General features: G+C 42.7%; 1 protein-coding gene across 12 annotated transcripts in view; it reads right to left on the minus strand.

Moving 5' to 3' along the window:
• Positions 1–27,298, minus strand: part of AKT1 (AKT serine/threonine kinase 1) — a 76,169-nt gene that overhangs the window by 33,986 nt on the left and 14,885 nt on the right. For all 12 annotated transcript variants that reach the window (XM_068947272.1, XM_068947269.1, XM_068947270.1 and 9 more), the window contains one exon: positions 2,027–2,155. In XM_068947272.1, the coding sequence (XP_068803373.1) occupies positions 2,027–2,155 (129 nt within the window). The remainder of the gene's footprint in view (positions 1–2,026; positions 2,156–27,298) is intronic.

Consider the following 27,298-nt stretch of genomic DNA (forward strand, 5'->3'; position numbering starts at 1 on the left):
CGTCTACAGTGTGAAAACCGTATCCTGGCCCGTTCCTTCAGAGATGCTCAACTTAACTCATGCTAACTCCACAAGTCAGCTCAAGTGAAACCACAAGGCAAGCAGGTTCAAAGGGAAAAGCTGTCGTGCAAAACAAATCCAAATGATACAGGTGTGGAGGGTAACTAGAAGGGAACCACACCTCAGCCACAAACAGCACCGCACGCTAGTGCCGACATGAAAAACTCAATGCTGGTGCGGCAATAGCCGCTTCGGTGAGACCAAAACCACTACAGTGACTTCTAGCGAGGAGGCCTTCCAGTCCCGCCACTGCTACTGGATTACCAGGTGAGGGCCACCGCTAACGAAGACGACCCTCCCACCCACGGCCTTGCCCGCAGTCCCACTTACGGGGGCTGCACCTTACTGCGGCGGCATGCCTCTCGTCTCTTTTGACGAGGCTCTGATACCATGGCAACAACTTGTTTATATAGGAACGCCAAGGCTGCAGTCTCAGTTGGCCAAAAAGCAACATATTCCTGTTGTGAAAACCAATGTAAGTTAACCCTTGCTGGAAGCAGCCTGGACAAAGAAAGGGGAACACACCCTCTTTTTATTTTTTTATTTTTTTTACTCCTTAGCGCTGAGCTGCAGTAAATAATTACTCTAAGTAATGCAGTTAGCGGCAATGGAATGAAAGTGTCCTGCAAAAAGTGCATTTGTTAAAAGCCTCTGGCTACAGACCAAGTCCTTTAAAAGACGGTCTATGAATTAATGGCTTTCTGTTGCCTTTTTTTACTTTCTTGACCCGTAAGGAGATAAGAGTCTAAACAGGAAAGTACCATGTCATTACTGAGGTGTCATTAAATCACTTTTCTTTCTAAAATAATTCAATGAGACAAAATCCCAAAAGCGCTCTTGGCATTCTGTACTAAAGCACCAGGCAACAGCACGCCCATTATTTATTCTCATTATCAGTCAGTATAAAACTTGATAAAGAAAAAAAAAGTATACATTGGAATGAGCAGGTATTGAAGCCACCAGGTAAAAGTGAAGATCGGCATTAATTCCTCAGGCTGCCCTCCCCTTTTAAAGGGGAGAGGTGTTCTGAAATATAATTGTTTAGAGGTCAAATGTGAAGATGAACCCCGTATATCTCAAAATTACCCTGTCATGAAGAGGGAAAGCCCTCTACACTTCTCATTGCAGAACTTCCCTTCCACTAGTCCTTAGGAGCATGAAACAGATCATTGCTAATAACAGGTGCCACAATGATCTATTTTTCAGTGGTGGGACAAGACACAGGCAGATTATGAGACAGGAAGGATTAAAAATAGGAGAAAATGAAAGCTTGAAGAATACAGGGAAAGGTTAAAAATCTGAGCAAGAAAGGGAAATTCTCTTCAGGTTCTTCTATCACTTGCTGTGCTGTGGCACCTGAGCAAAGTCAGAAATGTCTGCATAAGATACAGTGCAGAGGTTAGGAGAGTTTATTACTTCCAAACCTTTTGTTGGCTCTAGGAGAAGAAAAATGGTTGTGCTTTCAAAATTAAGAAAAACTGAGTGCACTTCATTAAATCCAGTGCTCAATTCATGTTCTCTTAGAGCAAATGAAAAAAATGACTCTGATCCATGTCAGTGCCACTTGAATCCAGACCTGATGGCAGAACAGAGGCTGAAACACTTTAAACTGAGACAGTTTTCAGTTTAAAGCAACTTGTTGAATAACAGACATACAACATATTAACAAACAAACCCATCTTATTCTATAACCAGAAACAGTAAATCAGTAGCAAACTGCAAAACAAACAAAAAAGAAAAAAAAAACAGACATGGACTGAGTACCCATACATCAAACCATCACATTCATTACTGAGACACAGGCTTTTTTTTTTTTTTCCTCCTTTTAATCATCTCAAAAAAATGCATTTAGATACATTACCTGTTTGGGGCAGATCTGAAAACTACTGATGTTGCTTACCAGTGCTACAATTATAAAAAGACATCAACCCCCAAACCAGATGAGGGAGCACATAACAACACTTACGAGCTACTGAGAAGTTATTTAAAGGCGATTCCCGTTGGTCAACATCCTGCGGTCGTTCTTTGTAGCCAATGAAAGTGCCATCGTTCTTTAAAAGAAAATAACGCGGCCTCCACGTCTTTATGTATTCTCCTGGAAAAAGAGAACAGGCAAAGGGGATCATCAGAAAGCATCCCAAAATAAAGACTTGCCAATAAGGGCTCTTTTAAATATTGAAACTATATGTCATGCTATCTTAGCAGTGGTTTTAAGAACGTTCAGTCCATTCTGATATGAACAACAGAAAAATACATATACTGAGGCAGATATTGCTAGTGATGTTAAAATGGAGCTTCATGAAAGGTAAACAGCTATGTTTTGTTTTTCTATCTATTCCTATTTCCATTCCAATTCTGCAACATCTGCCTCAAATGCATTTTAAAATTTAAAAAAAAAAATCAGAGCAGATGTCCTATGTATTATTTTTGCTATTGTCATTTTTCATACTGACAAGTGGAGAAATTTTTTTCATTTACATTTTGCAGCGCAAGTATTTTAAACAACAATGGGTAATTTACTAATTAGTCAACTGCTTTATCAAACCAGTAGTCACTTTTAGAACACAAAAAGATAATTCTCTGCTTAAGTTACATAACATCACTCACTCCTCTCACAACATCTCAAGCATGAGATATGAGACGATATATCACAATACAAAGGCGAAAATACTGGATGATGTAGAGCCACCAGAAAGATAAAACCAACCATCTAATCTGAAAAATACCTTTCTTTTCGAAGCAAACATCCATTGATCACACCATGCTATGCTCATCTGAGTAATTCTGTGCAGATAACAGTCATAACTAGATTACAGCCACCTTCAAAATCTCCAGCAGTAGAACAAAAAGAGTAGATCAAAACCTCAGTTATTCACTGGATTTACTCATCAGGGATAGAAGACAGTGGTCTAACTTAGGGCTTTTCTGGGCAACTTTGCATAGGTTGCTGTGCCTCAGTTTCTCCCTTGCTCTTCGCCCACGTTATCATATTTTTAGCCAGTCTCTAGAACCTCAATTAGCTTCACACGATGCAAAGTCGGGCCTCTAGGTCTGACCAAAAGTAACACTTCTGCTGTGCTGCACCACAAAGGCCACAGCCAGGGGCAACTCAGGTCAAGGTATCAGCCTTGCTTCTCAGAGCTTTGCTCCTACCCAGCAACAACTGATTAAAATATTGTATCTACATATCTATCTATAAATAAAAAATAATAAGATGAAGAGATCTCTACAAAATACCCAAATCTGGGCAGGAGCTGTACTCTCCAACAGGGTTTCATGTTTGCTTTTCTTGTTTGATCTCCATCAGAGAGAGGACGAGGGAGCAGGCGAGAGCCAGCCTAGGAACCGCACTGCCTTCAGCTCCGTATGGGAAGGGCAGGCCCCAGCACCCACCCGGGAGCGCTGCTGAAGGGTCTGGCACCCAGCGCTGGTGCTGGCTCGGTCTGGCGGCGAGCTCTTCAGCGACAGGCAAGAGCCGCGAGATGACGACACCCACAATTTACAGGCTAAGGCAGCCTTCTGGGGCTCCCTCCGTTCTCCGGGGCGCCACGTTGGCGCCCCCTCTCCCACTGCTCCGCTTTACTCTGGGGGGTAATTTTTCTGCCAGCGACATGGCCCCTGCCCCAGGAACTCCCCTGCAGCTGCTGCGCCTCTCGCCGCTGCTCGCAGACCTCCCCTCCTTCTGCGGTGCGGCTTCGACCTGCTCGGCGCATCTCTTCCCTCTGTTCAGACTCGTACTTTTCTCCCGTGTAAACAGGAACGCACACAACCCCGACCGACATCCACTCCACACGCCCATGTGTGCACGCACCCTTAACTGTTGCTTTCCCCTGTTTAGCTCTTGCTAGGCTTTTAGCTTTCTATTCTGAAGAAAGAAACTAAGAGTAAGGGAAACAGAGGGGAGATTCACATCAAGGCTGAATTGGTATACATCAAGCAGAGGCCATGTAGGCAGAAAACATCTATTTGCACTGATAGACAAGTGTTACTACATAGGAAAAGAAAGATGAGAAGAAAAGGATGCACACAAATTGCACAGATTTTGTTTTAAATAAGTCTGCTCCAGCTGCAGGTCAAGGGTTGCAATAACCTGCAAGACATTTACAAACACAACATAAACGCTTCAGGGATTTCAGAAGAACTCGCCTATAGCTGCCATGACTTTACATTCACAGACCTGGCAGTAAATCAAGAAGGTTTTGTTGTCTTTTTTCTTTTTGATTCTGACTTTTAATTAAAAGCTGAAAATTTTCTGGGCTCAGGAGCAGACTGTGAAGTCTTCCACATTTAAGTTGTCAGTCCAACTCAGCCCAAATAAGTAAAGTTATTCCAATCTCAGTACACCACAGTTGTAACTACAGGGATAAAAAAAAATTACATAGCGGACTCAGTCTAGCTCTTACTGGGGAGGTTTGCTAGGCACATAGCCCAAGGCAGGAGCTATCCTGACTACTGCGATTTTCAAACATGTGTGTTACATACCCAATACTCTGGCACTTTTCTTCTCTTTCACAAAACAAACATACCAACAGCTAATCTATACCAGCAGAACCTGAAAACACCTTCAGAGGGTGAACAAACCACCTTATCTCACAAACGGAGCGTAAAATTAACTCAGCTAGCAAACACCTTGCACTCCTCCTTGCACCTGTATTTGTGCCTAAATCCAGACTGGATGGGAAGAGAGAAAAATCTCAAGATGGCTAAGGTAGGCAGTTGCGGTTTCAGTTGTCCTTGCTCCCTTATGTATGCTACAAGTCTTCCCAAATGGTATTTGTAGGGGAGACGTTTATTTTTATTTATTTACGCAATCTGAAATTACTATCTGATTATTGTTTTCAGTGAATCATGCATGATTTCATGCAAAATTACACTGAATTGTCCCAAGAAACTCTTCTTCTCCCTTACCCTATTTTATTAGATGCACACCTTTGGCTCCCATTTTCTTACAGCTTTATTCCACTGATCTGCTTCTGTTACTTCTACATCTTCTAACAGGATTAATCACAGAGTCTTCAAATGGTGTATTCCATATATATATGGCATCCTACTCCCCACTTGCCATCATTTACCATCCACTCTTTCTACATGGGGAGGGAGGGGAGGGCCAGTAATGACTTCATTACTGTCAAACATCTTACATGGACCGTTTTACTTGCACCTTTACCTATTCACTGCGTTAGCTGGTCCTGGTTCCTGATCCACTCTGAAACTGCACATCCGTAACAAAGTTTTAAACGTCTTTTTCTACATGTCTGGAACTTAACGAATGCTGAAGCATGGTAAATCTAAATATTATTGATTATTGCTCTTACAAAGGACATCAGTACCCGTGATTCAGTGGCCTGCAGCAGTACAAGGAACACCATAGCATCTACGGTATAAATGTATTATATAACACACACTGAGGTTACGCTTCACATCTTGCGGCTAACTGGCATGACACTGCCTTGACTGTGACTGCCTGATCAGATAATCTGCAGGTGTATCTTTATATTCAAGCCTAAGCAAACTATCACCCCTCTAACAGAAGGGCCCGAAACACAGATTTGCCAATAGAGTCATCAGGAAAATGTACCCAGTACGTATTCGTGTGATTGGCACTATCAACTACTGAAACACTATAAACTTTCTACAACCTGCGAGGAGTACCAAATTGATCATGATAGCAAAGCCGAGTCTTTTAGACAGAAAAGACATTTGTCAACACAGACAAAAATATAACTACGTGGAACTGCTGGAACAACGCTGACTGAAAGAACATTAACACCTTTTCCTTCCTCTGTAAGCTGTCATATCTGAAGAGTCAACTGAACTGTTTTGATTTTGCCCTGGTTTTTGTTCTTGATGTGTGCGTTATTGTTTTCAAGGCTCCTAAGCAAGTTAGCTGGAGTCACTGATAACATTAGTTAGGTAGCCCCACTATAAGAAATTCAAAGTACAATAAACGCAAGCATGTGCGATGATTCTATTAGACAAGAGTAAAAATAATAATAATAATGATAATGATGATGATGCACCATGGAAAACTGAACAATTTACAAAGCAAAACATTTTTTCCTCTGTGATTCATTGCTTGTGTAATGCCCTGGCAGAGCCTTCTTTGTTTTCAGTAACAGAATGCTAACACTGCAGAGACAAAACGGCAAGAGCAGGGGTTATAAATCCTACATATAAAACTCTAGCTTCAAATAGACTCCTCTAAACTTGCTAGCTGTATTATTTAAAATCTTTATGTACCATTTATGTTTACCCAAAAGAATTTTCAAATTGCAAAAACTCCCAAACTGTACGTATCTGCAAACGTATGTGAAGACTGTTACAGATCGATTTCACTTTATTGCCTTGTGTCTGCCCCCACACTGCACATTACAATACTTGATATCCACTTCGGATGTAAATCCATCTCATGCCAAAAAAAGCTTTCCACAGTAAGATGTGCTGCAAAGCGTACTTACAGCTGAATATTTCAGAAAGTTAAACACAAAACTCTTTCGGTTCATGAGAAGTTAATTCTACCAAGGACTGACAATAGTGCAGGGTTAGGTTATTTTCCTCTCCTCTCCACAACAGCGTCTCACCGAATCTGGAGCTGTCTACCGCTGATAGAGTGTCTAACATCAGAAACAGCTGCCACTCCCTGGGAAGCTTACGGGGTAAGTGGAGAATAATGAGCAGCAAGCACCAGCAGAACAAAAGAAAATCCATCTTTATTTACCAACTGCTGCATGCTTGTTGCTGCATCAAGCTCATTCAAAGCCAACACCCCACCCTCTGATTCAGAACAGACTATATTTAAGACGACTTTGCTTATTTTTTTTATATCAACTCATATATACACCAACGGTTTAAAACAAAGACAACAACAAAAAACCATTAGGTTAACCAAGGAAGCTTCCAGTGATCTCCCTGATGCTTTGCCAAAGGACTGGTCCAGCTCTTAAGTTTATGCCCCAAAGCAGCTAGAACAAGCGCAGGAGCACTGAGTGAAAACAAGGTCGCGGTTGTATTAAATGTGCTCAAGCAGCTACCACAGATCTATGGATAAATAAAGTATTCTGCTTTCAGCTCCGAGCATCAAAAGTAGCATCGCTAATTACAGCTGAAGTTACCGCTCAAAGTAGCGGAGCTCCGCAGGTACGCAAGGCTTCACCTCGCGTTCCCACAGGCTCGGAAAGCGCGCGGCGCTCCGACGGTGCGGCACTTCACCATCCGAGCGCAACACGACAGCTCTGCCCATCGCAGGGCCGGCGCCGAGCGACTCATCTCTCGGACTCCAATGGCAGCGAAAAGCGGTCTGCGTCCTGTCTGCCTAATAAGGTTTCGGCAAAACAGACGCCAGCTTCCCCAAAGACGCGAAGCTTTTTAAAAGCTGCCATCTCAAGCGCGTTGGCGCGCCTGGAGAACGCAACGTGCATTTGCGGTTGGTTCCTGCTGCTCGAGTAAATACTGTTACTGTCCACTCACTCAGAAACCAGCCGAGAGCAAAACAGATTTGAAAAAAAAAATATATATATATATATATAGAGAGGGAGGAAGGTTTGAAAGTCATCTTTGCATTTCTCATAAGCCCTTTCCAAACACAGCGAGCTAATTCCGTATCAAAAATACTTGATACTAAACCATGGAACGAGCCTAGGTGACCCGAATGAAAAAAAGAAAAAAAAAATCTGAGTTCAAGTATTTTTTTTCTAGCAGCTGCACAGACATCTACGGGGTTGATGCAGGACCCTTCTCGTCCCTCAAACAGTCAAAGCAAGCTATTTCAAACCAGTGCCAGGTTTTAGGTAGCTTGGGGAAAGGAAAAAGAAAAAGAAAAGACTATGCTAATGTCTCTCCCAACGCGCCGGCTGAGAGAGGAGGACCTCTGGTTTGCCTGTCTATTCAGCGGAGTACAGAAGGGGGCCAGCTCTTTGATTATGTTTTCGGTGCGGCTCTGGATGTGCTCGCAGCCTGCGCCTCCAGCATACAGCTGCGGCCAGGGCGCCCGTGCCCTGCATCTCAATGAGGCGGCTCCCACCGCGGCCCGGGGGGCTCCCCAACGGGGAGGTCAAGCCTGAGTCAGCAGCCTGTCTGCGCCAGGCCGGCGCGCGGCGGCTTCGCCCGCCTCGGCGCCTTTCACGGCCCATATATGGACCCCGCTGTCACAACAAGCTAATTCAGTGCCCGGCAAATCCGCTCCCGGCTTTATTCTCGCTCGCTTTCCATGCAGCTGGATAGTGGTACGTTGCATTTAAAGGCCCACGGCGGCCCGCGTGACAATGATGGACGTTACTGCCAACAGGTTAAGAAGAAATGCCGCCTCCTCGCGCGCGGCTCCGGCTATTCTGAACCGACTGCCGTTTCTCACGCTCGCACAAAGCTACGATATACGGCACCTGCTTAATTATCATATCTTCAGGGAATTTGGGGAGGGAGGGGAGGAAGAGGGAAGCTGGAGGTGGGGCAAAGGGGAATGATTAAATGGTCGCGTGTTCAGAGCGACAAAGAAAGATCCTCACGCTGTATCCAAACAGGAGCTCCTTCAGAGCAAGCAAGCTGCGGCTTACGTTCACCTGGCACCGCGCATCTGTAAATTAACTTCAGAAAACAACATGTAACACTGACTTATCGCTTCCCACAAAAACCATACAGGCATTTTGTACAGAAGTAAAGGTATCAGAAGCTACTACAGTCTTTAGCTATGCAACAGCACAGACATAAAACGTTTAGTGAAGGCAAGAAACGGATGCCTTGATTCACAAAGCATGGGAGATCAAAAGCCCGATCATGGAGAAAGAGAAACGGATTCTCACCTAACACCTTCTCCATGCAGGGGATGGACAACTTGCCCGGTCCCCGATTTCACCTCCTTCAAAGCTGTTGAGATCAGCAGCCAATACCATCACTACAGAAGACGACACCTCTATTTCATATCACTGTATTTCAACGGCACGGTTATGTAAAACTCGGACATGGAGGCTTTTCTCCTCCCCTCCCCCCCCCCTTTTTTTTTTTGCTGAATTTCGGTTTAGAAGGTCAAAAGTGTTGCCATATTGCTTAGCGCAATCAATTTAAGCAATACCAGATATTCCCAGAGGGGTGAAAGAGAATTAATCAGCATATAAAAAACCCCTTACTCCTACCTTTGGCACAGCTTAGTCAGGCTAGTCCTAACCTACAGCTGTCTCCAGTGGGAGAAGATGTAAATGAAGTTTCATTAAAAACAGCAGTTTTAAGGATAGCTACCTAAGTTATGGGAAAGTATAAAATGATTTCTTAAGCTATGCTGCAAGCAATCCCAAAGTGAACTTCATCTCCATTACCTCATGGTGGGAGCAAAAGGACCTAAAACTACCATGAGGTGTCCAACACAATTTGAGAAATCTTTTCTCTAACATGCTTACAAGCAGATACAGCATTTTAGCAAAATAAAACGTTCCAGTAACAAACAGAAAACACTAGCATGTATTCCTCCGCTGTTGACAGGTGCCCCACTCTCCCTTATTGATACAATAAAAATGACAGAAGCTATGTTAGAATGACTAAACTGAATTAAAACACATTTAGAACAATTACTGTTCCCCAAGTAATGTTTACCTTGACACTATGATGGACAATAGCACAAGCAGCTAACAAGGCACTTAAAAAGTTAAGGAAGCTTATTAGCTTAAGTATCCCCCCTTCGAGGAAAGGCATACCTACCATTCTTCCCTGGGCTTAATCTGAAGTTAATATAATCACTATTTTCGCAAATCAGGCTCTTAAATACACTGGATATTTTTTACATTAAGGGTGTGATATAGTCTTCCAAAAGACTTCATGATCTATATTAAAAAATATAAAGTTAAAAAAAAAAACACAACAACAACATATACACCATGCCCTGGTATAGTTGAACAAGAAAGGGCTTTTCCAGATATCATCTAAAAGTTGACCTAATTATTTTACTCCTTAGAATAACATACCAGCAGAAGCACCCTTAGCCGTGACTCTTGCACCTATGTGAACATGGCATATCCAGTTTTGTTCTTCAGCAAAATCCTGTCTAGAGACTTAACAGACAGTGAAAGAGGTGACAAAGCAAAAAGAAACACACAAAAACCAAAGCCTTTTCCATAAATTAAACAGAACAAACTCAAAAGGCACAATTTTAGCTTGCGTTTCTAAGACTGTCTACACATAACACATGAAGGATGTGCAAGAAAAGCAACATTAATTGAATAAAAATTGATTCTGGTCTCTTCTTCCCCCCCCCCCCCCGCCCCATTAAAAAAAGATTAGGGGAGTCAAAGACTCGGGTGAGAGTGATTTGACGATGCATTTATTTGCTTTGTGAACATTAAACCTGGAAACTGCTGCACAGAGGCACACCATTAGACTCCCAAAGTTAGCGAAGCTGAGCGGGGCGATTTGTTAGCACCGAGGTGCGCGTGTACGGGAAAGCAAGGCCAGGAAGGCACAAGGAAGGATGCAGCCACACACGAAACCACCACAGCAAGGACTCACGAGTCCCTGGCTCGCTCTCCTAGGCTCGCATCACTAGATCATTGTGTCACTCACAAAGCAAATCCAAACCTTGGGGAATTGCAAAGAAATAGTAAAAATAAAAAAAAAAAAACACACACACACCACCACACACAACACACCCTAAAAGGATGTTAGAAGAGATTTATGGAAACAACAGCTTCCCTAAAACAGATGATATAGGCAAACTTCACAGTCTTACAGAAAATAAGTTGTATTTCTAAAAACTAGACTGCAGAGGGGTAGACTTGTATAAATTTCTTACCCTCCATAAATTGCTTATTAACACATCGGACTGTTATCCTTTAGCTTCTGTGTTTGAGTACTAATTTTCACTATCAATACATAGAGTTGTTTCAAGCCTCTAACAGTAAAAACTCTGCCAGTAATTGTCTGACTATGTTGTGCATCAGAAAATTTCTTTAAAGAATTAAGGGGGAAAAAAAACCAATGCAGAAGTTTAAACTTGTTTATGCAAACAGAACAGTTACAGACTAAATACTTCATAGAAAGATACATAAAAGTCAAGTTCGACAAATATTTCAATGATGCAAAATAAGAAGCAACATTAAAAAGGGGTAGCTGTGTAGATGGTCAAGGCTAATTTAGATTCCCCCTCTCCATTCGCTCACTAGGAAGTCTGCAAAATCCTGGAAAAGCACCACACGGAGACCACGTTAGCCCTAACCCAGTTTCAGTTAACTTTAGCCATTTAATGGCCATCACTGGAAAGTTACAAGCACATTCCAAAAAAGAGTGAGTTCTAACATTTGCTATCGTGGCAACCCTCCTGTTTTGCCTCCAAATTTAGTACTCTACAGATAACCTCTATTGAGTCACTACCCCAAACTCAGCAATGAAAGTCTCCTTCAGATAAGCCACAGCAGCGCCTTGCTCATTTTGGAGGAATTTTGCGAAGCAACTTAACTGCATGCAGAGATTTTATTAAAGCGAGTTTGTTACCGGATGATACGAGACCAAACAGACACCCTCACTTTGGCGCTAAGCTCAGCCGAGTAGCCCAGGCTGAAGCAGCCCTACCTGGAGCCCACCTCCTGAGCGGGACAGCAGGGCACAGCCTGCCCAGCAGCACCGGCGAACAGAGGAGTTGCTCCACGACTCCTCCAAACTCAGTAGAGCCGCATTCAGAAGGTACTGGCACAGAAAATTTATCATTTCACTTTTTTTTTTTTTTGGTAAATTAACAGCGTTCTGCTTGAATAACATGTATTTTTAAACAATCCTCACTACTCCTTCACAGCTTTGTCGCCAAATTGATGAGAGAAATCAAGGAACGAAAGGACACGGAGTATCTGCTAAGGCCCGTTCTGCAGCTGGGGCTGAGGTGTGTCGTCGCTGTAGAGCGGGGCAGAATCCATGCTGCTGCTGCATCAGGGTCGCAGGCTAAGGCAGATGCACTTTACCACCTTAAACGCTATTAAAATTAATTTACTTTACAACATGCAGCAAAAATATTGACTCTCGCTATTACCAAACAGCAAAATTCCTACTGGATTACAACGGTACCAGAACTTAGCCTTGTAATAAGGCAACAGCATATTTTTAGTAGCACATACACATAATACAAGCATGTTTTTAACCTCAAAATCATCTGTTCTAATAGATGGCTAATAGACAGGCTCATACTTCTCCCTAAGGGCTCCAAGCTCCAGGAGAGGTAAGTTCTCATGAGACTGAATGGAATTTGTTTCTTACACAAGGAGAAATAAAAAATACCTGATGCAACTGAACAAAGACCCACCTATCTTAATACTGTTATCATGAATTAATTCGCATGATACAGCAGCATCTTAGTATGCCAAAGCCACTTTGTATTTTTGATGCTTTTAATTAACGAAAGTTGTACACACAGAAGCAAAAGCAGATGGGCACAGGAAGATGGGTATGAGAATTATACCTCCAGACTGCAGTGTCCTATCCTGTTATTTTACGGATATGTGGCAAAAACGCCAGGCTCCTCTCAACATTGTTCATATTGCCAGAAAAACAAACAAACATACATCATCCCCACCACCAGTCATCCCCTAAGCTCACACCAGTTTCAGTGGGTATCAGACCAGGCATGTCCCCCATGGGATTTTCAGAGGTCAGGGACTGCTGCATCAGCTCCACCTTTCGCTAGCGCCTGATTTTCCAAGCGCAGTGCACCACGCAGGACTGCTCCTCACTGCACACGTCCCTCTGCCACCGGCCTCTGTCCAAAGAGCTTCTTCCTACCCCTCACCAGAGTCCAGTTCCTCTAGCTCCCTTGCCTGCTCCTTGTAAGAATTGTAACATGTCCCCAAAACATGGGAGCAAAACAAACACCGAAACGCATCCCTTGCCTAACAAGGTTATAGCCACTATTCAGGTTGGTAGCAGAACCTGTAATAACTATACCAGCTGTCCAGGGGAGTTTGATACCCATACTGTAAGTGTGAAAACACCAGAGAGCCCTAAATAAAGCTCAAAACTCATTTTCTTTGCCCACTTCCCCCTCCTCCTGTTTGTGTTTTCTTAAAACTGAAGGTCACCTGGGGCAACACTCCTGAAGGTGGTCATCTGGGGCTACGTTCATGCCTCAAGGACTTCTGCAAGGGGAGGAGCACGCACGCATACAGAAAACCCCACGTGCAAACCCCACTTTGCAGTTCACTGCTTAGCATGCGCTCTAGATGCGGCATTTTCTTCCACTAGTCCCTGATCTGATACTATCATCTCATGCAGCAGCTGCCAGGAGTTTCTCTGCTGCCGCAGGGGTCAAAGCCAAGAAAGGCCACCCTGAAAATCCTCTGCTGCCAGCAAGGTGGGAGGGAAGTGAGGGGGTGGTGGGGACAGAGGGAAGGTGCGAGGGGAAGCGTGGCACAGATCAGCCCCAACGATCCGGCTGCGGCAATGCCGGCTGCCATCCGCTGCGTCGGAGAGGATGCTGCTGACAAAAGGACGAGCTGGGGCTGTCCCTGGAGCCGGGTCTCTGCTGCTCAGGAGAGGGTGGCGCTGGGTTGCTGGAGCAGCGGCAGGGCCAGGAGGGACCCGCGCGCCCCACGATGCCGGCTGCGCCTGTCGCCCTTGCAACGGGGCGGAGGGAAGGGCTGGTTTTGCCCCGCCGACGGGGACGGTATCGCTCTGCATTCAGGACCTCGTCCCTTGGAACGTAGCAAAACCTGACAAAGAACTTGAAACAGCAAAGCTACGTTCTTTGAACACACAAGCACAAGTTCAAAAAAAATACATACGTAAATAAGCGAGCGCACAGCCTGCGCGTGAGCACACGACGTTGCTGCGCTGACCTAACCCCCCCCCCCCCCCAGGCAAGCAGAGCCAACGCTCGCTGTGAAATCTTCCAAAGGGCGGGTTGGCCACGAGGCCTCAGCCCACCCTCTTGTTTGGGGGAGCTTCGGTTTAGATTATTCCCAAATCAATGCTTTATTGCATTTATTTCCTCCTCCTCCATTCTGCAGGCAGAGCATTTTTAGATCAGGATCACACCAAGAGACAAAAAAAGTTTTCCTGAAAAGCACTCACTGCACACTTGTGGGAGCTCATCTGCAATGCTCACTTATCTACAGCACACCAAGTTAATTTTTGTAGTGAGCAGACCTTACAAATTAGTTTTCCAAATTAAGCTACACTTAGGCACAGAAGTTGGATGTACAGGTAACACTGAACACTTCCTTTTTTGCCCCCTCCCTCCCCCCCCTTTTTTTTTATTTAAAAAAGGATAAAGGACTCGCATGAAAATTTATATTGATATTCTACTTGGTAATAAAACTGCAGTTCAACTAAACAATCAACTGAGCACACAGTCTGCTTCTGGGTCACTGTCATTAGCTTGAAACTATACTTCTTTACATACTTTTCCTCCTTGTTTAATCGTCTTCCCTTTTCCAGAAGAAACGGGAGCTTTTTCAAACAATGAAGACATTTAATTATTTAATCACAGGGGCAATAAAAGATTAAAATGGATTACAAAGATTAATCCAAACTAAATGTCTCCAATATGATGAAGTTTCCTAATGAAGCTTAAATCAAAAGATTCCCAGTGTAAAGTCTGATTAAAACCGCGGTTGCTTTGTGAAAACTACCTCTCTTCCCGGCCCCTCCTTATTAAAAAGGCAATCCAAATTGCTATTTCCATAAAGAAATATCTCCAATATTGACAGAAGTCTTATGAAAAATTCTTGACAGCCTGCAGGGACTCTTGTACTTAGCCAAAAGGTAAAATCTACAGTAATTTATCATTAAAAAAAAAAAAAAAATCAGCTGCTTTGCAGATTAGGGCTCAAGTTCGGTGCTTTAGCTGCAATTTCTGCAGAAGGGAGGGTAATTCAACAGCTACGTTTGCAGCCCTCTTTGCACCTACTTTGTGATAAAGCACAGAAGGAACAGAAAGGTAGTCACAGCACTCGCTATATACCCTACAAGGTAGGCTTCCCCTTCCAATCTGCAGGAAGGGAATTCTAAACAGTAAGTTGCAAAATGATTGATGATAAAACAGCAGCCAAAGAAAAAAAGAGGGGGGGGGGGAAGACATAAAAATAATAATAAAAAAAGATTGCAGCATTACAAGTGTTAGTTTCTTTTAAAAAGAAGAGATCCAGCTACATCCTCTTCCTTTGTGCTGAAGTTTAATAAACATTTTCTCCGAGTTACCAATTTTAAGAAAATCGCTGGATAAACACTTGTGTTAACCCAGCGAAATGGCTCAGCGCCAAATGTAATGCCAAACTTCCCAGTTGCAAAACGAGCTGTTTTTACACACCAAAGTAACCACACAGCAGGCCTGTGGAGCCTGAAGACAGCTGACAGAGATGACTGTTGCTGTCCCCCCATTGCACCGACATCCATCCAAATACCAACATCTGCTGCGCTACAATTTACTTTTTACACAACATTTAGCAAAACAGTGCCTCTGACTGCAACATCATTAAGGAAGTAACAACAAATAAATCGCAAAGTCCCATCAGACAATTGTAAAATTAAAGCGTAGTTTGTCTTGCGTACGCTGAGCTTTAGTTCAGATGCGTTTGACTTCAGAAATAATAAGCATTAGAGGCTGTTTTCCTTTATTAAACACACCAGACAAAATTCTATAAACTGTGACAGGCGTAATCCATCATTACAGTGAAAATTACAGTTTGGAGGATATGGACTTGACTGAATAGACAGAAAAGCAGATGTCTGTGAGGCATCCTGGCCTGCCCCGCACAATCTTGGCAATCCAAACTACTAAAAGGATTACGCTACGCCTTGAAGCGTAAGAGGCGCACCTTCAGTTCAGGGCCCGCTCCTCTTAAAACGCTCAGAACGCACGTTTGTGTTTACAGAGTAAGGAATTCACATTCCTCAAACTACAGCCACCTTCGATTTAAAAGCCGCGCGGAGCGGATCGGATCCGGCGCAATCGGATCCGGCGCCGCAGAAGGGCGGCGGTAAAGCAGGCCGGGGTAGCAAGTCCTTTTAAAAACCTGTAGCCTGGGGGTTCAGATCCGGATTTAGGTTCCCAAGTGAAAGCCGCGCTCGGTCACTGGTTTCACTTTACTGTCCAACAGACTGCACGCATCAGAGAAGCCGCTGCGTGGTCTGACAACTGGCCTCCTCTCGCTAGCTGGCTCCCAAGCCCGCGCTAGCGAGCACGCTGCGAGTCGCGGCGGGGCGGCTCCGCCGGCGCTGCCCGGGGAAGCCGGGAGCCACCGCCACAAGCGCCCAGGCTCGCTCTTCAGCGGCGCGTACGCAAAGGAAAGGGAAGAAAGCAATATGTAAAACTGATCGGTAATGAAAAACAATCCTTCCTACCTCCTGCCCGGTAATAATTCTATCAATGCTAAAAAAAAAGGCAACTATAAACATTCTACTTTCTTTCAAAAAGCAGATTCTGGAAGAAAAGTTTCCTTTCGCAAGACAATTTCAATTCTACGTTAGGCAACAATTAAGGGTTTTCTCCCCTCCTCAGTCTCTCTGTTCCCCATCACCACCTTTAAGTACAACCTAAAAATTGCTTAAGGTAAAAAAACTGATTTTTTTTTTTTTGTGGGAACAAACACTTCCCCCCCAACTCTAGACAACGTGTCTGTTCGGAATAACAGCATACCGAACGCTCCGCTCAAGATACAAAAAACTTGGCAGGCTGCATCTCAAAGCAGCTTCATCAAAACAATACAGTTTCCCTCAAATCACTATCACCTTAATTGTGGAAGACAACAATATTTCCGGTAACATAGGCAGCAAACGCTTCGGCAAGTTCAGTGGACACTCTTTACTCAGTTTGCAGATTAAAAAACCCAGTCAACATCCAAAGTCAGATTAACAAATGCACTTCGGTGCTGAACTCATGCTAAAGTCAACGGGTTAGGTGCTTGAACGCTTCTGAGGATTTTGGCCAATGTTAATTTGTCACAGACGTTACGATGAAACGCGGCGATGCTGGGACAGAGGAGAAGCAGCATAAAGCACAGACCATGTGCAGGCTCCCTCCTGAGCAGGGATCTACAGGAACATTCCCCTCTCTGCTAAATACTACACAGCACTTGCACAACAGGAGTCAAGGTCCATCGGAAACTTATCTGAAGACTTGCTCCTGTGCAAATGTTAGGTTCAACCTCCGAGTTCAGAACTGAAATGCTATTTGTTTGTCCATTAATCCCCTGGCACGGTTGGCTCTTTGTCAGACAGATGCATGCCGCATGCAAGTCATTTCCCAACCTCGCCGCTCCACCTCCCTCCACGCACTCTGCACACACTCTGACCTCGCAGCAAATGTTATAATAGAGGAGGAAGTGTTTCTGAGAGTTTGCATACTCTTCACGACAATTTTATTGCAGGATATAAATGTTTTCTCTCACCCCCACTCTCTTCTTGTAAAAAAAAAAAAAAAAAAAAAAAACAACAACACACAACCAAACAGAACAACCCCCCACCACTACCACTTCCCAAACAACTGAATGCCCTAAACCCAGCAGCAGGAAAGGAGAGGGGAGGGAAGGGGTGGAGAGGAAAGGACAGAGAGGCAGGATTACATTAAAGTTATTTTTATCTTGTTCAAGTGGATAGGCAGAGACAACTAAATATAGAATTCACCAAAGCAGGTGAACAAGAAAGATGACACGAGCCACAGGTTTCAACAAGCAGGCAATAAATGAAGCACCCTCCTACTTCCCAGCCCACATATCCCCCCCAAAAACACATTTCCTTTTTGCTTGTGCAAGATTTGATTGAACTAATGCTCAACTTGCTGCAGCCTTCCCTTTGGACATGTGACAGTATAAGTGGTAAGCAGACAGGTTTCCTGTCTCTTACCTGCTTGTACTATATATATATAAATAGGCACTATGAAGCCCATGTAAAAATGGAAAAAGTTTTGCACCTTCTGTGGTGTCATCGGTCAGAAACTCTTCAGAAGAAAATGTTTGCATGTACATCTGGGTAATAAAGCCCCACTTGAAATCAAACGTTAAGGAATGTTATGTTGTCAGTGGCAACACAAAGGATGTTGTTTCTATGAAATTTAACCAGTTATTGCCAAGGACAATTGCTTTATTCTGGTCAGGCTGCAGTCCATGCCTTGCCCAGAGGAGCTGCTAGATTAGTCTGAATTCCACAAGTAAAAAACCATTCTCGCACATTTTTAACTCCTTTCAGCGTCTGAGCTAGTCTGTGAAATGCACTGGGTGGACGTTACCAGAAGCGGTTATCTGTTCAGTCACCGTGAGTAGCCCTGATGGGCAAACATGAGTAGTCAGTCTTACACAGGCTCTTGGGCTCTCAGATCCTGCAGCCAGCGATGCAAACATTAACATTTAGTAAGGACGTTAATTGCTGCGTCGGTATGCACATGGTATTCAAGCAACGAAGCATGGGAAAGGAAACACGTTCGGGGAAGAGACATGGTACCAGTCAAGTCATGGCACAAATAGAAGTGTCAGTCACATCAGTGCTGTAACCTACAGCTGGGCTTAAAAAAACACCCACCCTTTTATGCAGAACATTTCCCTTCTTCCATCTGCGTCCCAGTTACCACAGTATCCAAGAGCCCCACCGTCTTAACTGCATTTGTCCTCCCAACAGCCCTGTGAAGCAGGGAAGTGCTCTTATCACCATGTTACAGAGAGGGAACTGGGGCACAGAGACTTAAAAAAAAAAAAAAAAAAACCTTAAGGAGGAAGTTTGTGGCAGATCAGGGGATGACTGGCTTTGATTGTTAGTTCCAGGACAGTACTCAAAAACACCAGGCACCTATTCAGCTACGAGATGCTCTGCCTTCAGTTTGGCCTACCTATCTTCCCTGGGCAAGAAGGCACGGGGAAAGCCTGCTTATTTTGTTAAACAACATTTCCACTCCAGCATAAATAGAAGGGGTAACAGATGCAGGCACTGTTTGCATTCAGGAGTCCAAACCTGAACAAAGAAAACCATTTCCAAAATAGTCAGCACTATCCTGGTATTGTGGGAAAAGGAAGGAAGAGGCATCAAGTTTTCAAAGCAGAAAAATAAAATAATCCATGGCAGGTCATAAGAACAATTTTAAAATAATTAGTGAAAGTTTTAATAGGAAGCTGATATTACACGTGCATGCTTCAAGCACCTCCCTGCTCTGCAGATCATAAAACAATAAGAAATGAAAAAAAAATCCCCTTTGGGACTAGAGCTATCTCTTTTCAGACACAGATCTAAATGCAGATCTGATGTAACTCCATACAGAGAGCCTGGCTTCACCCTACAATCTTGTCTCAGATAAAACAGATTGCAGAAGCTGCAGACTACTCAAGGTTTCTTATTTTTGGCACAGTCAGCCTTCAACCTTGCCCTCAAAAGGCTCTCTTTTCCAAGTGAAGTGGCACCTCAGGTCCAACATTTACTCTGTGCTTTGGGACTCCAGTTGCAGTCATCCAGAGCACCAGTTGTGAAACGAACTTCTACAACATAAACGAATTCACAGAATGCCGTTTAACAACAACTGAGGTCACTATTATCCTGGTATAAACAGCAGGGACATAGGACCCTGCGGATCATCTAGCTTATCAAGTCTCACTCCAAAAGGGGGCTCCTCAGCACAGGAGGAGCAGCCAAAGGAACACAGACTGCTACTGCACTGTCACCAACAGGCCTTGATGAAGGACATCGACACTGTTCTGGTTGGGGCAAAGGAGGAAATTCTTAGGTCGATATTATCTGAGGGCACAGGGTGCGAGTCATCAGTATCAGCCATGCCCAACTTCCAGGTCACCTCTGCTATCAGTAAACTAGCCTGTCAATCTTTGCTGATAAACTGGACCTTACGGCTCAGGCTTCTACTTTTATAACAGGTCGTTGTTGTAAACTTCAACCACCGTCAACACAACGTGAACCTAGACCACACCTCCTCTGCTTGCTTCAGCCATGGTCGGAGACTCAAGGAGCTGCAGCCAACCAGCTATAGCTGAAGGTGGTGATAAAGGCACCTAATTTAACTTCCACCAGTGACATAAAATAATTGAAGTCAAGCTTGGAGAGGATCAGAAAGAACTGAGCTGGCCCAATCATACATCTCACTCCCTGTATTTCACCCTGGGAAAACGCTTCTCCCTCTTCTTTCACACCAGGGCTACAGAAAGGAGAGAGAGAAAATACAGCATGAGGTTAGAAACATTTCTACTTTCTAACCACCGAGCCTCACAACAACACTAGTGTAGAAATCCCAGCAGCTTTAAAGCTACCTAGCATACTTAGTCAATGAGACACGCCAGTAATTAAAGCAAAAAGCAATTTTTGTATCCAAAGCACAAACCTAGTAGTTCACTAATAACAAGTAGTGAACTAATGAGGTGTGTTTATTATTACATGGTTTGAACCTTTTTCCTTTAAAAATCTCAACTTCCCAGATCAGACAAAACTGACAAAGAATAAGGTCTGTTGACAACAGAGGAACTGCTATTTATTTTCTGTTTGATGAACATCACAGGAAACATCAAAACTAACACCAAATAGCTCTCATCCAGAAAACAATTCTTATTCTCCTTCAAAAATCAGACTCAGCTTTGCAAGAGATCTCTAGTTCCAATGGGGCCAAAAAAATCATAGAATCACAGAATAATTTAGGTGATCTGGTCTAAACTATCACTCAAAGCAGAGCCATACAAAATGCTGCAAAAAACCTCAGCACTAATACTACACGTAGGCAATCCAGGGGAACCATAAAATTACAAGGAGGGGAAAAAAAAAAAACTTTATCGAACTCCAATGTTCAAATCAAATTTAAGCAACAAAACCTCAAGTCTGCTTGGCCATTTGCCCACATTTTAATCTTTTTGCCTCCAGTAACTAACTGGTTTGAGGACTGCGAGAGTCAGCAGAAAGATGAACATCCATAAATACTCCCTGTGTGTAGTGGACATAAAAAAAAGAGAAATGAGTTCTGTGTTCTCCCATGTTTTATTTCACCACATGAATCGTGAGAGAAATAGCACAGGATAGTACATGGTGCAAAAGGCATGCACAGCCTCTGAAGTGTGAATACATACATCTACAACCACACATCCTGTTGTGTGTCATTCCACTTCTAAAATGGTGTCTGAAAAGAGAAAAGTCTCCAGAAACATGAGGTTTTGCCACAATCACACCCAGTCTAGCCGAGGGAGTAAACAAACTTCAAGAAACCAAAAAGTACTGTTCTGAAATAGCCCGCTCCTAATAGCCTGGAGCTGGTGCCAAGACGAGAGCTTTACTCTAGCTTTAGAGTAGAGCATTCCCCTCAAGTGGGAGGGAAACTTCCAATACAGTGATTTTTGCACATTCTTGCCAGTCACCTGTTAGCCAGAACATTAATGCTCAACAGATGAAAACCTTCACACACGCAAACAAAAATAAAACAGTAAATCTATTTTTTTTAATCCTATTCTAAAGCTTTCTATAACATAATCATTTGTATCACTGCAGTACACTGCAATTTCAGGTGCACATCTGGAGTTGAGCCACCTGCTGTACAAATAAAACAAAGAGACAGTCCCTGTTCTGCAGAGTTTACTGATCATAAGACAGGGACAATGGAAGGCTAGACAGACAAGAAAAAAAGGGGGGACAAATCCCAGGCATCCCAGTGAACCGCAGTCTCAGCGCATACACAGTGAAAGCTCGTCAAGGCCTTTTGTAAGCAACACAAGAAGCGAGAGCTTTCAGAGAGGACAATAAGGTGGTACTGCAGATGTTTACAGCGAACATTTCCCAAGTGTGTAAGGGCAGCACAAGAGGAAGGCCCAGAGGTACTTGCTTGCCCACATTATAGTCCCAGTATAGAGAAACTTCCTAGGGTAACTGATGGCAGAAGTTAACATCTTAATAGCAAATTAGAGATGGTAAAAATAGGTATGGAAAGCAAAGCAGCTGCTCACATTCAGTGCTATAGAGGAACTAGCGGATGGCAACAAAGCAGGAGCCCAAGAAAATGAGCTTCGCAGCAGCACTCAGAGCAGGGCAAGGTTACTTCTCGAGCACATAAAAATGCAAGATAATGCAAACCTAAGAAAAGTATAATCCCCCTGCAAAACCCATGGTTTCCTTTTGGTTTTCATTTCCATGAATAACAGCGTATTTCAACTACAGCAACTTTGAAACCATCATTTTCTTTGAAGATCAAAAAATACCTGCTCTGCAGACAAACTGGTTAAAGTTGCTGTACAACTGAGAGAAGCCACTATCCAGAAATAAATTGGGCCACCTCCTCTTCTGAGCAGAGAAGGTGATACAGGGAAAAATCATGCCTTCCTCTGAAATTACAGCTGATACTACACAGGAAGGCCGACCAGACTGGGCAAAGTGCATAAACTCCAAACGGTGCAGCTGTGATCATGAATCGAATTGCACATGGCTGGCTAATAGTCTTCCTGTCTTTGTCACGCATTTTGCCTATCTTAACATATTTTTAATATTATTCCTGATGAACGATCTACTGCATTTTAGACCTTTGGCTCTCTTTGAAGTCAGGGAGCGCATATCAGAAAAGGTGGAACATCTCAGAATTGCAAGCATTAAAAAAAAAGTAATACTACTTATTATGAAAGGATGAAACACTTGCAGAACAAAGGGCTCCTACTCCAGCAAGGACAGCATATTCTGACCCAGTAAAAGAATTTACCAGGTCTACAGTTTATGCAGAACAGACCTGTTTATGTCAATGACGAGGTTAAAGTTTTAAGCAACTCCTCTTAATGCAGCAGAGCCACCACGGCTGAAGAGAATGAGCTGCTCTGTTGCATCTGTGCTCAACAGGACTGTCCACTGTGTTCAAAACGTCAGGCCAAGTCCGGCTGCTACATCTTTGCAGTCCCACGGTGTAAAGGGAGAGAATTAACCCAGCTTGCAAAGACAGGGGAAAAATGTCTCATTTTACCTGCAGACTGCAAACAGTGAATCTGGAAACAGCTGACAGTCATGGAACACTCAGAACCCTTTAAAAATACACAAAGTCATTTATTATACTGGGACTGTACTTTATGTTGCACAATCCAAGCTTTTGTTTCAGGCAAGAAAATGTTTTCTAAATATTTTGTCACCATGACAGTCCAACCTTGGACTTGAATTCTGCCCTTGGTTACTCCATGAAACCCGTGCAGTCAATTGTGTTGCACAGCTCACACCTACGAGTTCTCGGGCCTTCAGGAAGGTTCGCCTTTCAGGGCAAATATCTGCATCCTCTCAGCCCTGCAAGTTCTGTTTGATCCCAAGTCATTTCGCCACTCAAACTAAAACGCTTAAAAAAAAAACAACCCACAAAAATAAAAAACAAAACAACCCCCCCCACACACCACACACATACACCCCACAAAGAAACAACATCATCTTTAAGAGGAAGATCGTTTTCCAACTAAGAAATACTAGACATCTCCCCAGTAGGTTCAGCTTCATCCAAGCAATACTGGCAAAACGAAACAAATCTCAAGATACCACAAATGAAATATTTTAAACACACAGAGAAAAAGAGACAGAAAAACACCCAGGCTTTGAAGGCTCTCTTCCAAGTAACAACATTTCTTACAGGAACACTAATTTGGCAAAACTAAACCTGAGCAGAGATACTCAAAGTCCACACTACAGCCCAGAAAACAGCAGACGACCATTTCTGTATAACTCAGGAAGTCCAAAGACGACTTCTGCAGAACAAGATCAACAGGGTGTTTATATACCGCCAGCAGTGTCATGTGAACGGATGGTTTAGTTTGTGAAATGAATGTTTGCATTGTCAGTTAAAAAACAACAAAAAACCCACCCTATTCCACACTTAAGTTTCCAACATTAAAAACATAGCAGGGGAAGGAAGTACTCCAGCAGCCAAAATTTACAAATTCTTACCATAACTTTGGCACAGTAAACTTTTCTAGTGTCACAAAGGCCTATTCTTCAGGGGGGTTTGTTGCCTCTTTTTCAGAGGGACTAATCTGCATGTGAAGTATATTACTAAAGAACACAAATACAAGATGTCAGCAGAAGCACAAACATGCATGCACTTTTTTTTGGTATTTTCAAAGTTATATCTGTCTTTTCCTACAAAGAAAGATACCTAGTAACAGTCAGGAGGCAAATATTTCTGCTTCCTCTCTTTTTACTAGTGAAAGCTTTCCCTTTCCCCAAAAGACTGCAATGCTATTTTATTTTAATCAAAAATTCAAATCAGTGACAAAGATTCATTCTCGGGAGTTGCATTCAGCAGTCAGGTTCCAAGAATTTTAACAGAGGAAAATAGATTTTAACAGAGAGATGTTTCAAGCTGAGTAGAAATTTTTAACAGTAATTTTTCAATTGTTCAAGAGGCACCTTGCTAGAACCCAGAAGAAAATGCTAATACTCTCAGTAACACTTAGTATTACTGCACTGTAAAAACAAATCTAAGCTTTGAGAGTCAGCACTTTTTCCTCTTTTTATCTTAAGCTATTAAAAAGCACTAACATAGATTCAAAAGAAATACTACAGAAAGTCCTGCCTGATCTAAACACACGTAGCTAAATTCATCTCTCAGTTTTCAAAGCACTGCTTAGCGATTGGGCATTTAGAGTTCTATTCACCAGCTAGAAGAAAGCCAAATGGTACTTTAAAAAAAAAAATTGACTTTGAAATATCGTTTATGAGAACAGGGACGAGCTATGTAAACCCTAAAATTCTGTCAGTCTTTGTATTCATGATTATTGTCGCAAACTAAAAGGCTCATATTCCCTACTAAGCAAACATTTACAATTAAATCCATTCTGCACAACACATTTGCATTTTGAGATAGAACAGTCAGTTGTTCAGCTGCTGTGATTTAGATGGATTGGTTCATTATTGCTGCAGTTCGTTTTCAGCTACACTGTATAACAAAGGGGTGCCAATGTAGTCTTGAATGGCTTTAAAGCTAAGTATTCTGGTATTCTTCCATGATGATGTAATTTAACTATCTCCCCACCTCTCCCCTTCTCTTGGATCAAGATATCTTGACTTTACAGCCTAAACTTTACCGAAAGCAACAGAAACAAGCTGTCACAATAGTGTTCAATAGGCAGCATCTCTCTCTCTGCAAGTCAACTGAAGGCTGTTACTGACAAGTTTTCAGTGATTTTCCATCTATGAAAAACTATTTTTCCCAGTTCTCATTTAAAATAAATACTCTTCCTATCACACAAGGAACAAGGCAACCTAAACTTCCAGAGCAGAAGATAAATCAGTTTTATATCTTCATACGTTCACATTATAGTAAAAAATTATCTGTACCAGTGAAACTAGACCGAGAACTACAAATCTCTCTGCTGCAAAGAAAATTCCAGGTTGAAAATCAACTATCATCCTACTCCTTCAATCTCTGAAATGTATTAATAAAAGCAGTAGTAAATCAGTGAAACAATTTTTCTGCTAAAGGTCTCTTTAAAAGGCAAGGTTTCTTAAAAATTAACTTTTATTGATGGAATAACCACAATGATTCGGGGTGCTTAACCTACTACTCTAAAACAGTCTTCTTGAGATACTGCCAAAGTACCAACAGCACAAAGAACATTTATCACAGAATGACTTGATTACTGAATTCATAGTGGCAAACAATTCATATCCTATATCCAGAAATCAATTTCAACCTATAAAACTACTCCCAAGCCTCACAACCAACATTGTCATCATAAATTATCACAGCTAGATTCTAGTCTGGCCCATGCATAAACTTGCAGTAGAGTTAGAGGGATATAACATAGCTAAAATATACAAACACACATTTAGTCAAGTCTTGAATTAAGAAATAAAATGTCTTCAGTTGAAAGTGATTGTTTGTCTTGGTGTTACCAAAGTCTCATTTCCATTAGGTGGGGGGAAAGGAAGGCAATTACCTGATGGCAAGTTTAAAGAAAAAAAAATACAGCAATACAATAACAACATTTTTATTTATGTATCTGACTGTTATTTAAATTACTGGAAGGCTTACAGAACACAGGCAGGACCTGGGACTCTGTACATGACACACAAAGAAACAATCCAGACAACCCATGCCTGGAGGGTCTCAAAATGCAGCAGGCAAAATATAAGGTGGCATTCCCACCTGCAGATGTGAAAAGGCCTAAAAAGCCATAGATTTTGAACTGTTTAACTACTTTGTTCAAGGGTGTAACTTTTTACTGACATTAGAACTACGAAACTCCAACTCAGGCACAGCAGCATGAATATATAAAATACTGTGCATCCCTGTGTTTCAGGGTATAAGCGCTACTTAGTGTAAATACCTTCATATCAATATAACTGCACCTGTATGGAGCGGCATTATGTTGGCTGATGTAACACTGCATGTACAAAGGCTCACATGGAAAACACAGGGCAAAACTTTGAAAATAATTTTTTTTTTCCCCCCATCAAATATTGAGGCTTAATTTAACTGGAGTTTGACGGATTTTATATATATATTTTCAAACTATTTCATATATATACAAACTTTCATTATCTGTTTCTGTTATTCATTAGACCACTCAAGCCTCTTGCAGGAAATGCAAAAGCTACTCTTCCATAATACTAGCTTTCCGAAGCGTAATCTGGATACACTTCTCGATCTCCAGGTGCTCTCACTGAATTGCAGAAATGTTGAGGTATACTGCTAGGTCTAAGAATTCAGAAAAATCAAAAATAAAAATCACATCTAAATTATTTTAATTTATGTAATTTTTTGAGATTTTTTTCATTAACAAACAGTCCTTTTTCTTCCTCTTACTCTGAAGCGTTAAAAAAACACTCTGGTTGCGTTTTCCAGTTTTCCTTCTGCATGGTCAGGATTAGCGAACTCCTCTGTTTCAAGAAGGACAGAGGATGAAATTGTCAAATCCTGCAGCTTTCACAGGTGGGAACTGACTTAGGAAGCCACAACAGACACAAGGCTAACGCTCAAATTTTAAGTGCGACAAACAGTGCAAGCAGCCACAACCCCTACCAGCACCTGAAGTCCATTCAAACAGCAGCGTCAACCTCATGAGTGAGACTCCAGCATCCAAAAAAATAATGCTTGTCTTAAAGCACTCCCAAAACAGGTATTTCCCCGAAGGCCGCGGTTCACGACCGCTACGAAACCCGCTTCCCTGGCACGCGTGTTCTGTAATCGTCATTAAGAATACTTCAATAAAGCCCAAAGCCAGATTGATTCGATAGCCCTGCAAAGGATTCAGATGCTGCACTCCGTGGCCAAGAACACGACATACCACTGCAGTCACGCACAGAACCGCTGACTCCCAGGTGCGTTTCCACACGCAGTTCACCAAAGGCCTGG

Source organism: Struthio camelus, chromosome 5 (genome assembly GCF_040807025.1).
Source record: "Struthio camelus isolate bStrCam1 chromosome 5, bStrCam1.hap1, whole genome shotgun sequence".
NCBI classification, from domain to species: Eukaryota; Metazoa; Chordata; class Aves; order Struthioniformes; family Struthionidae; genus Struthio; species Struthio camelus.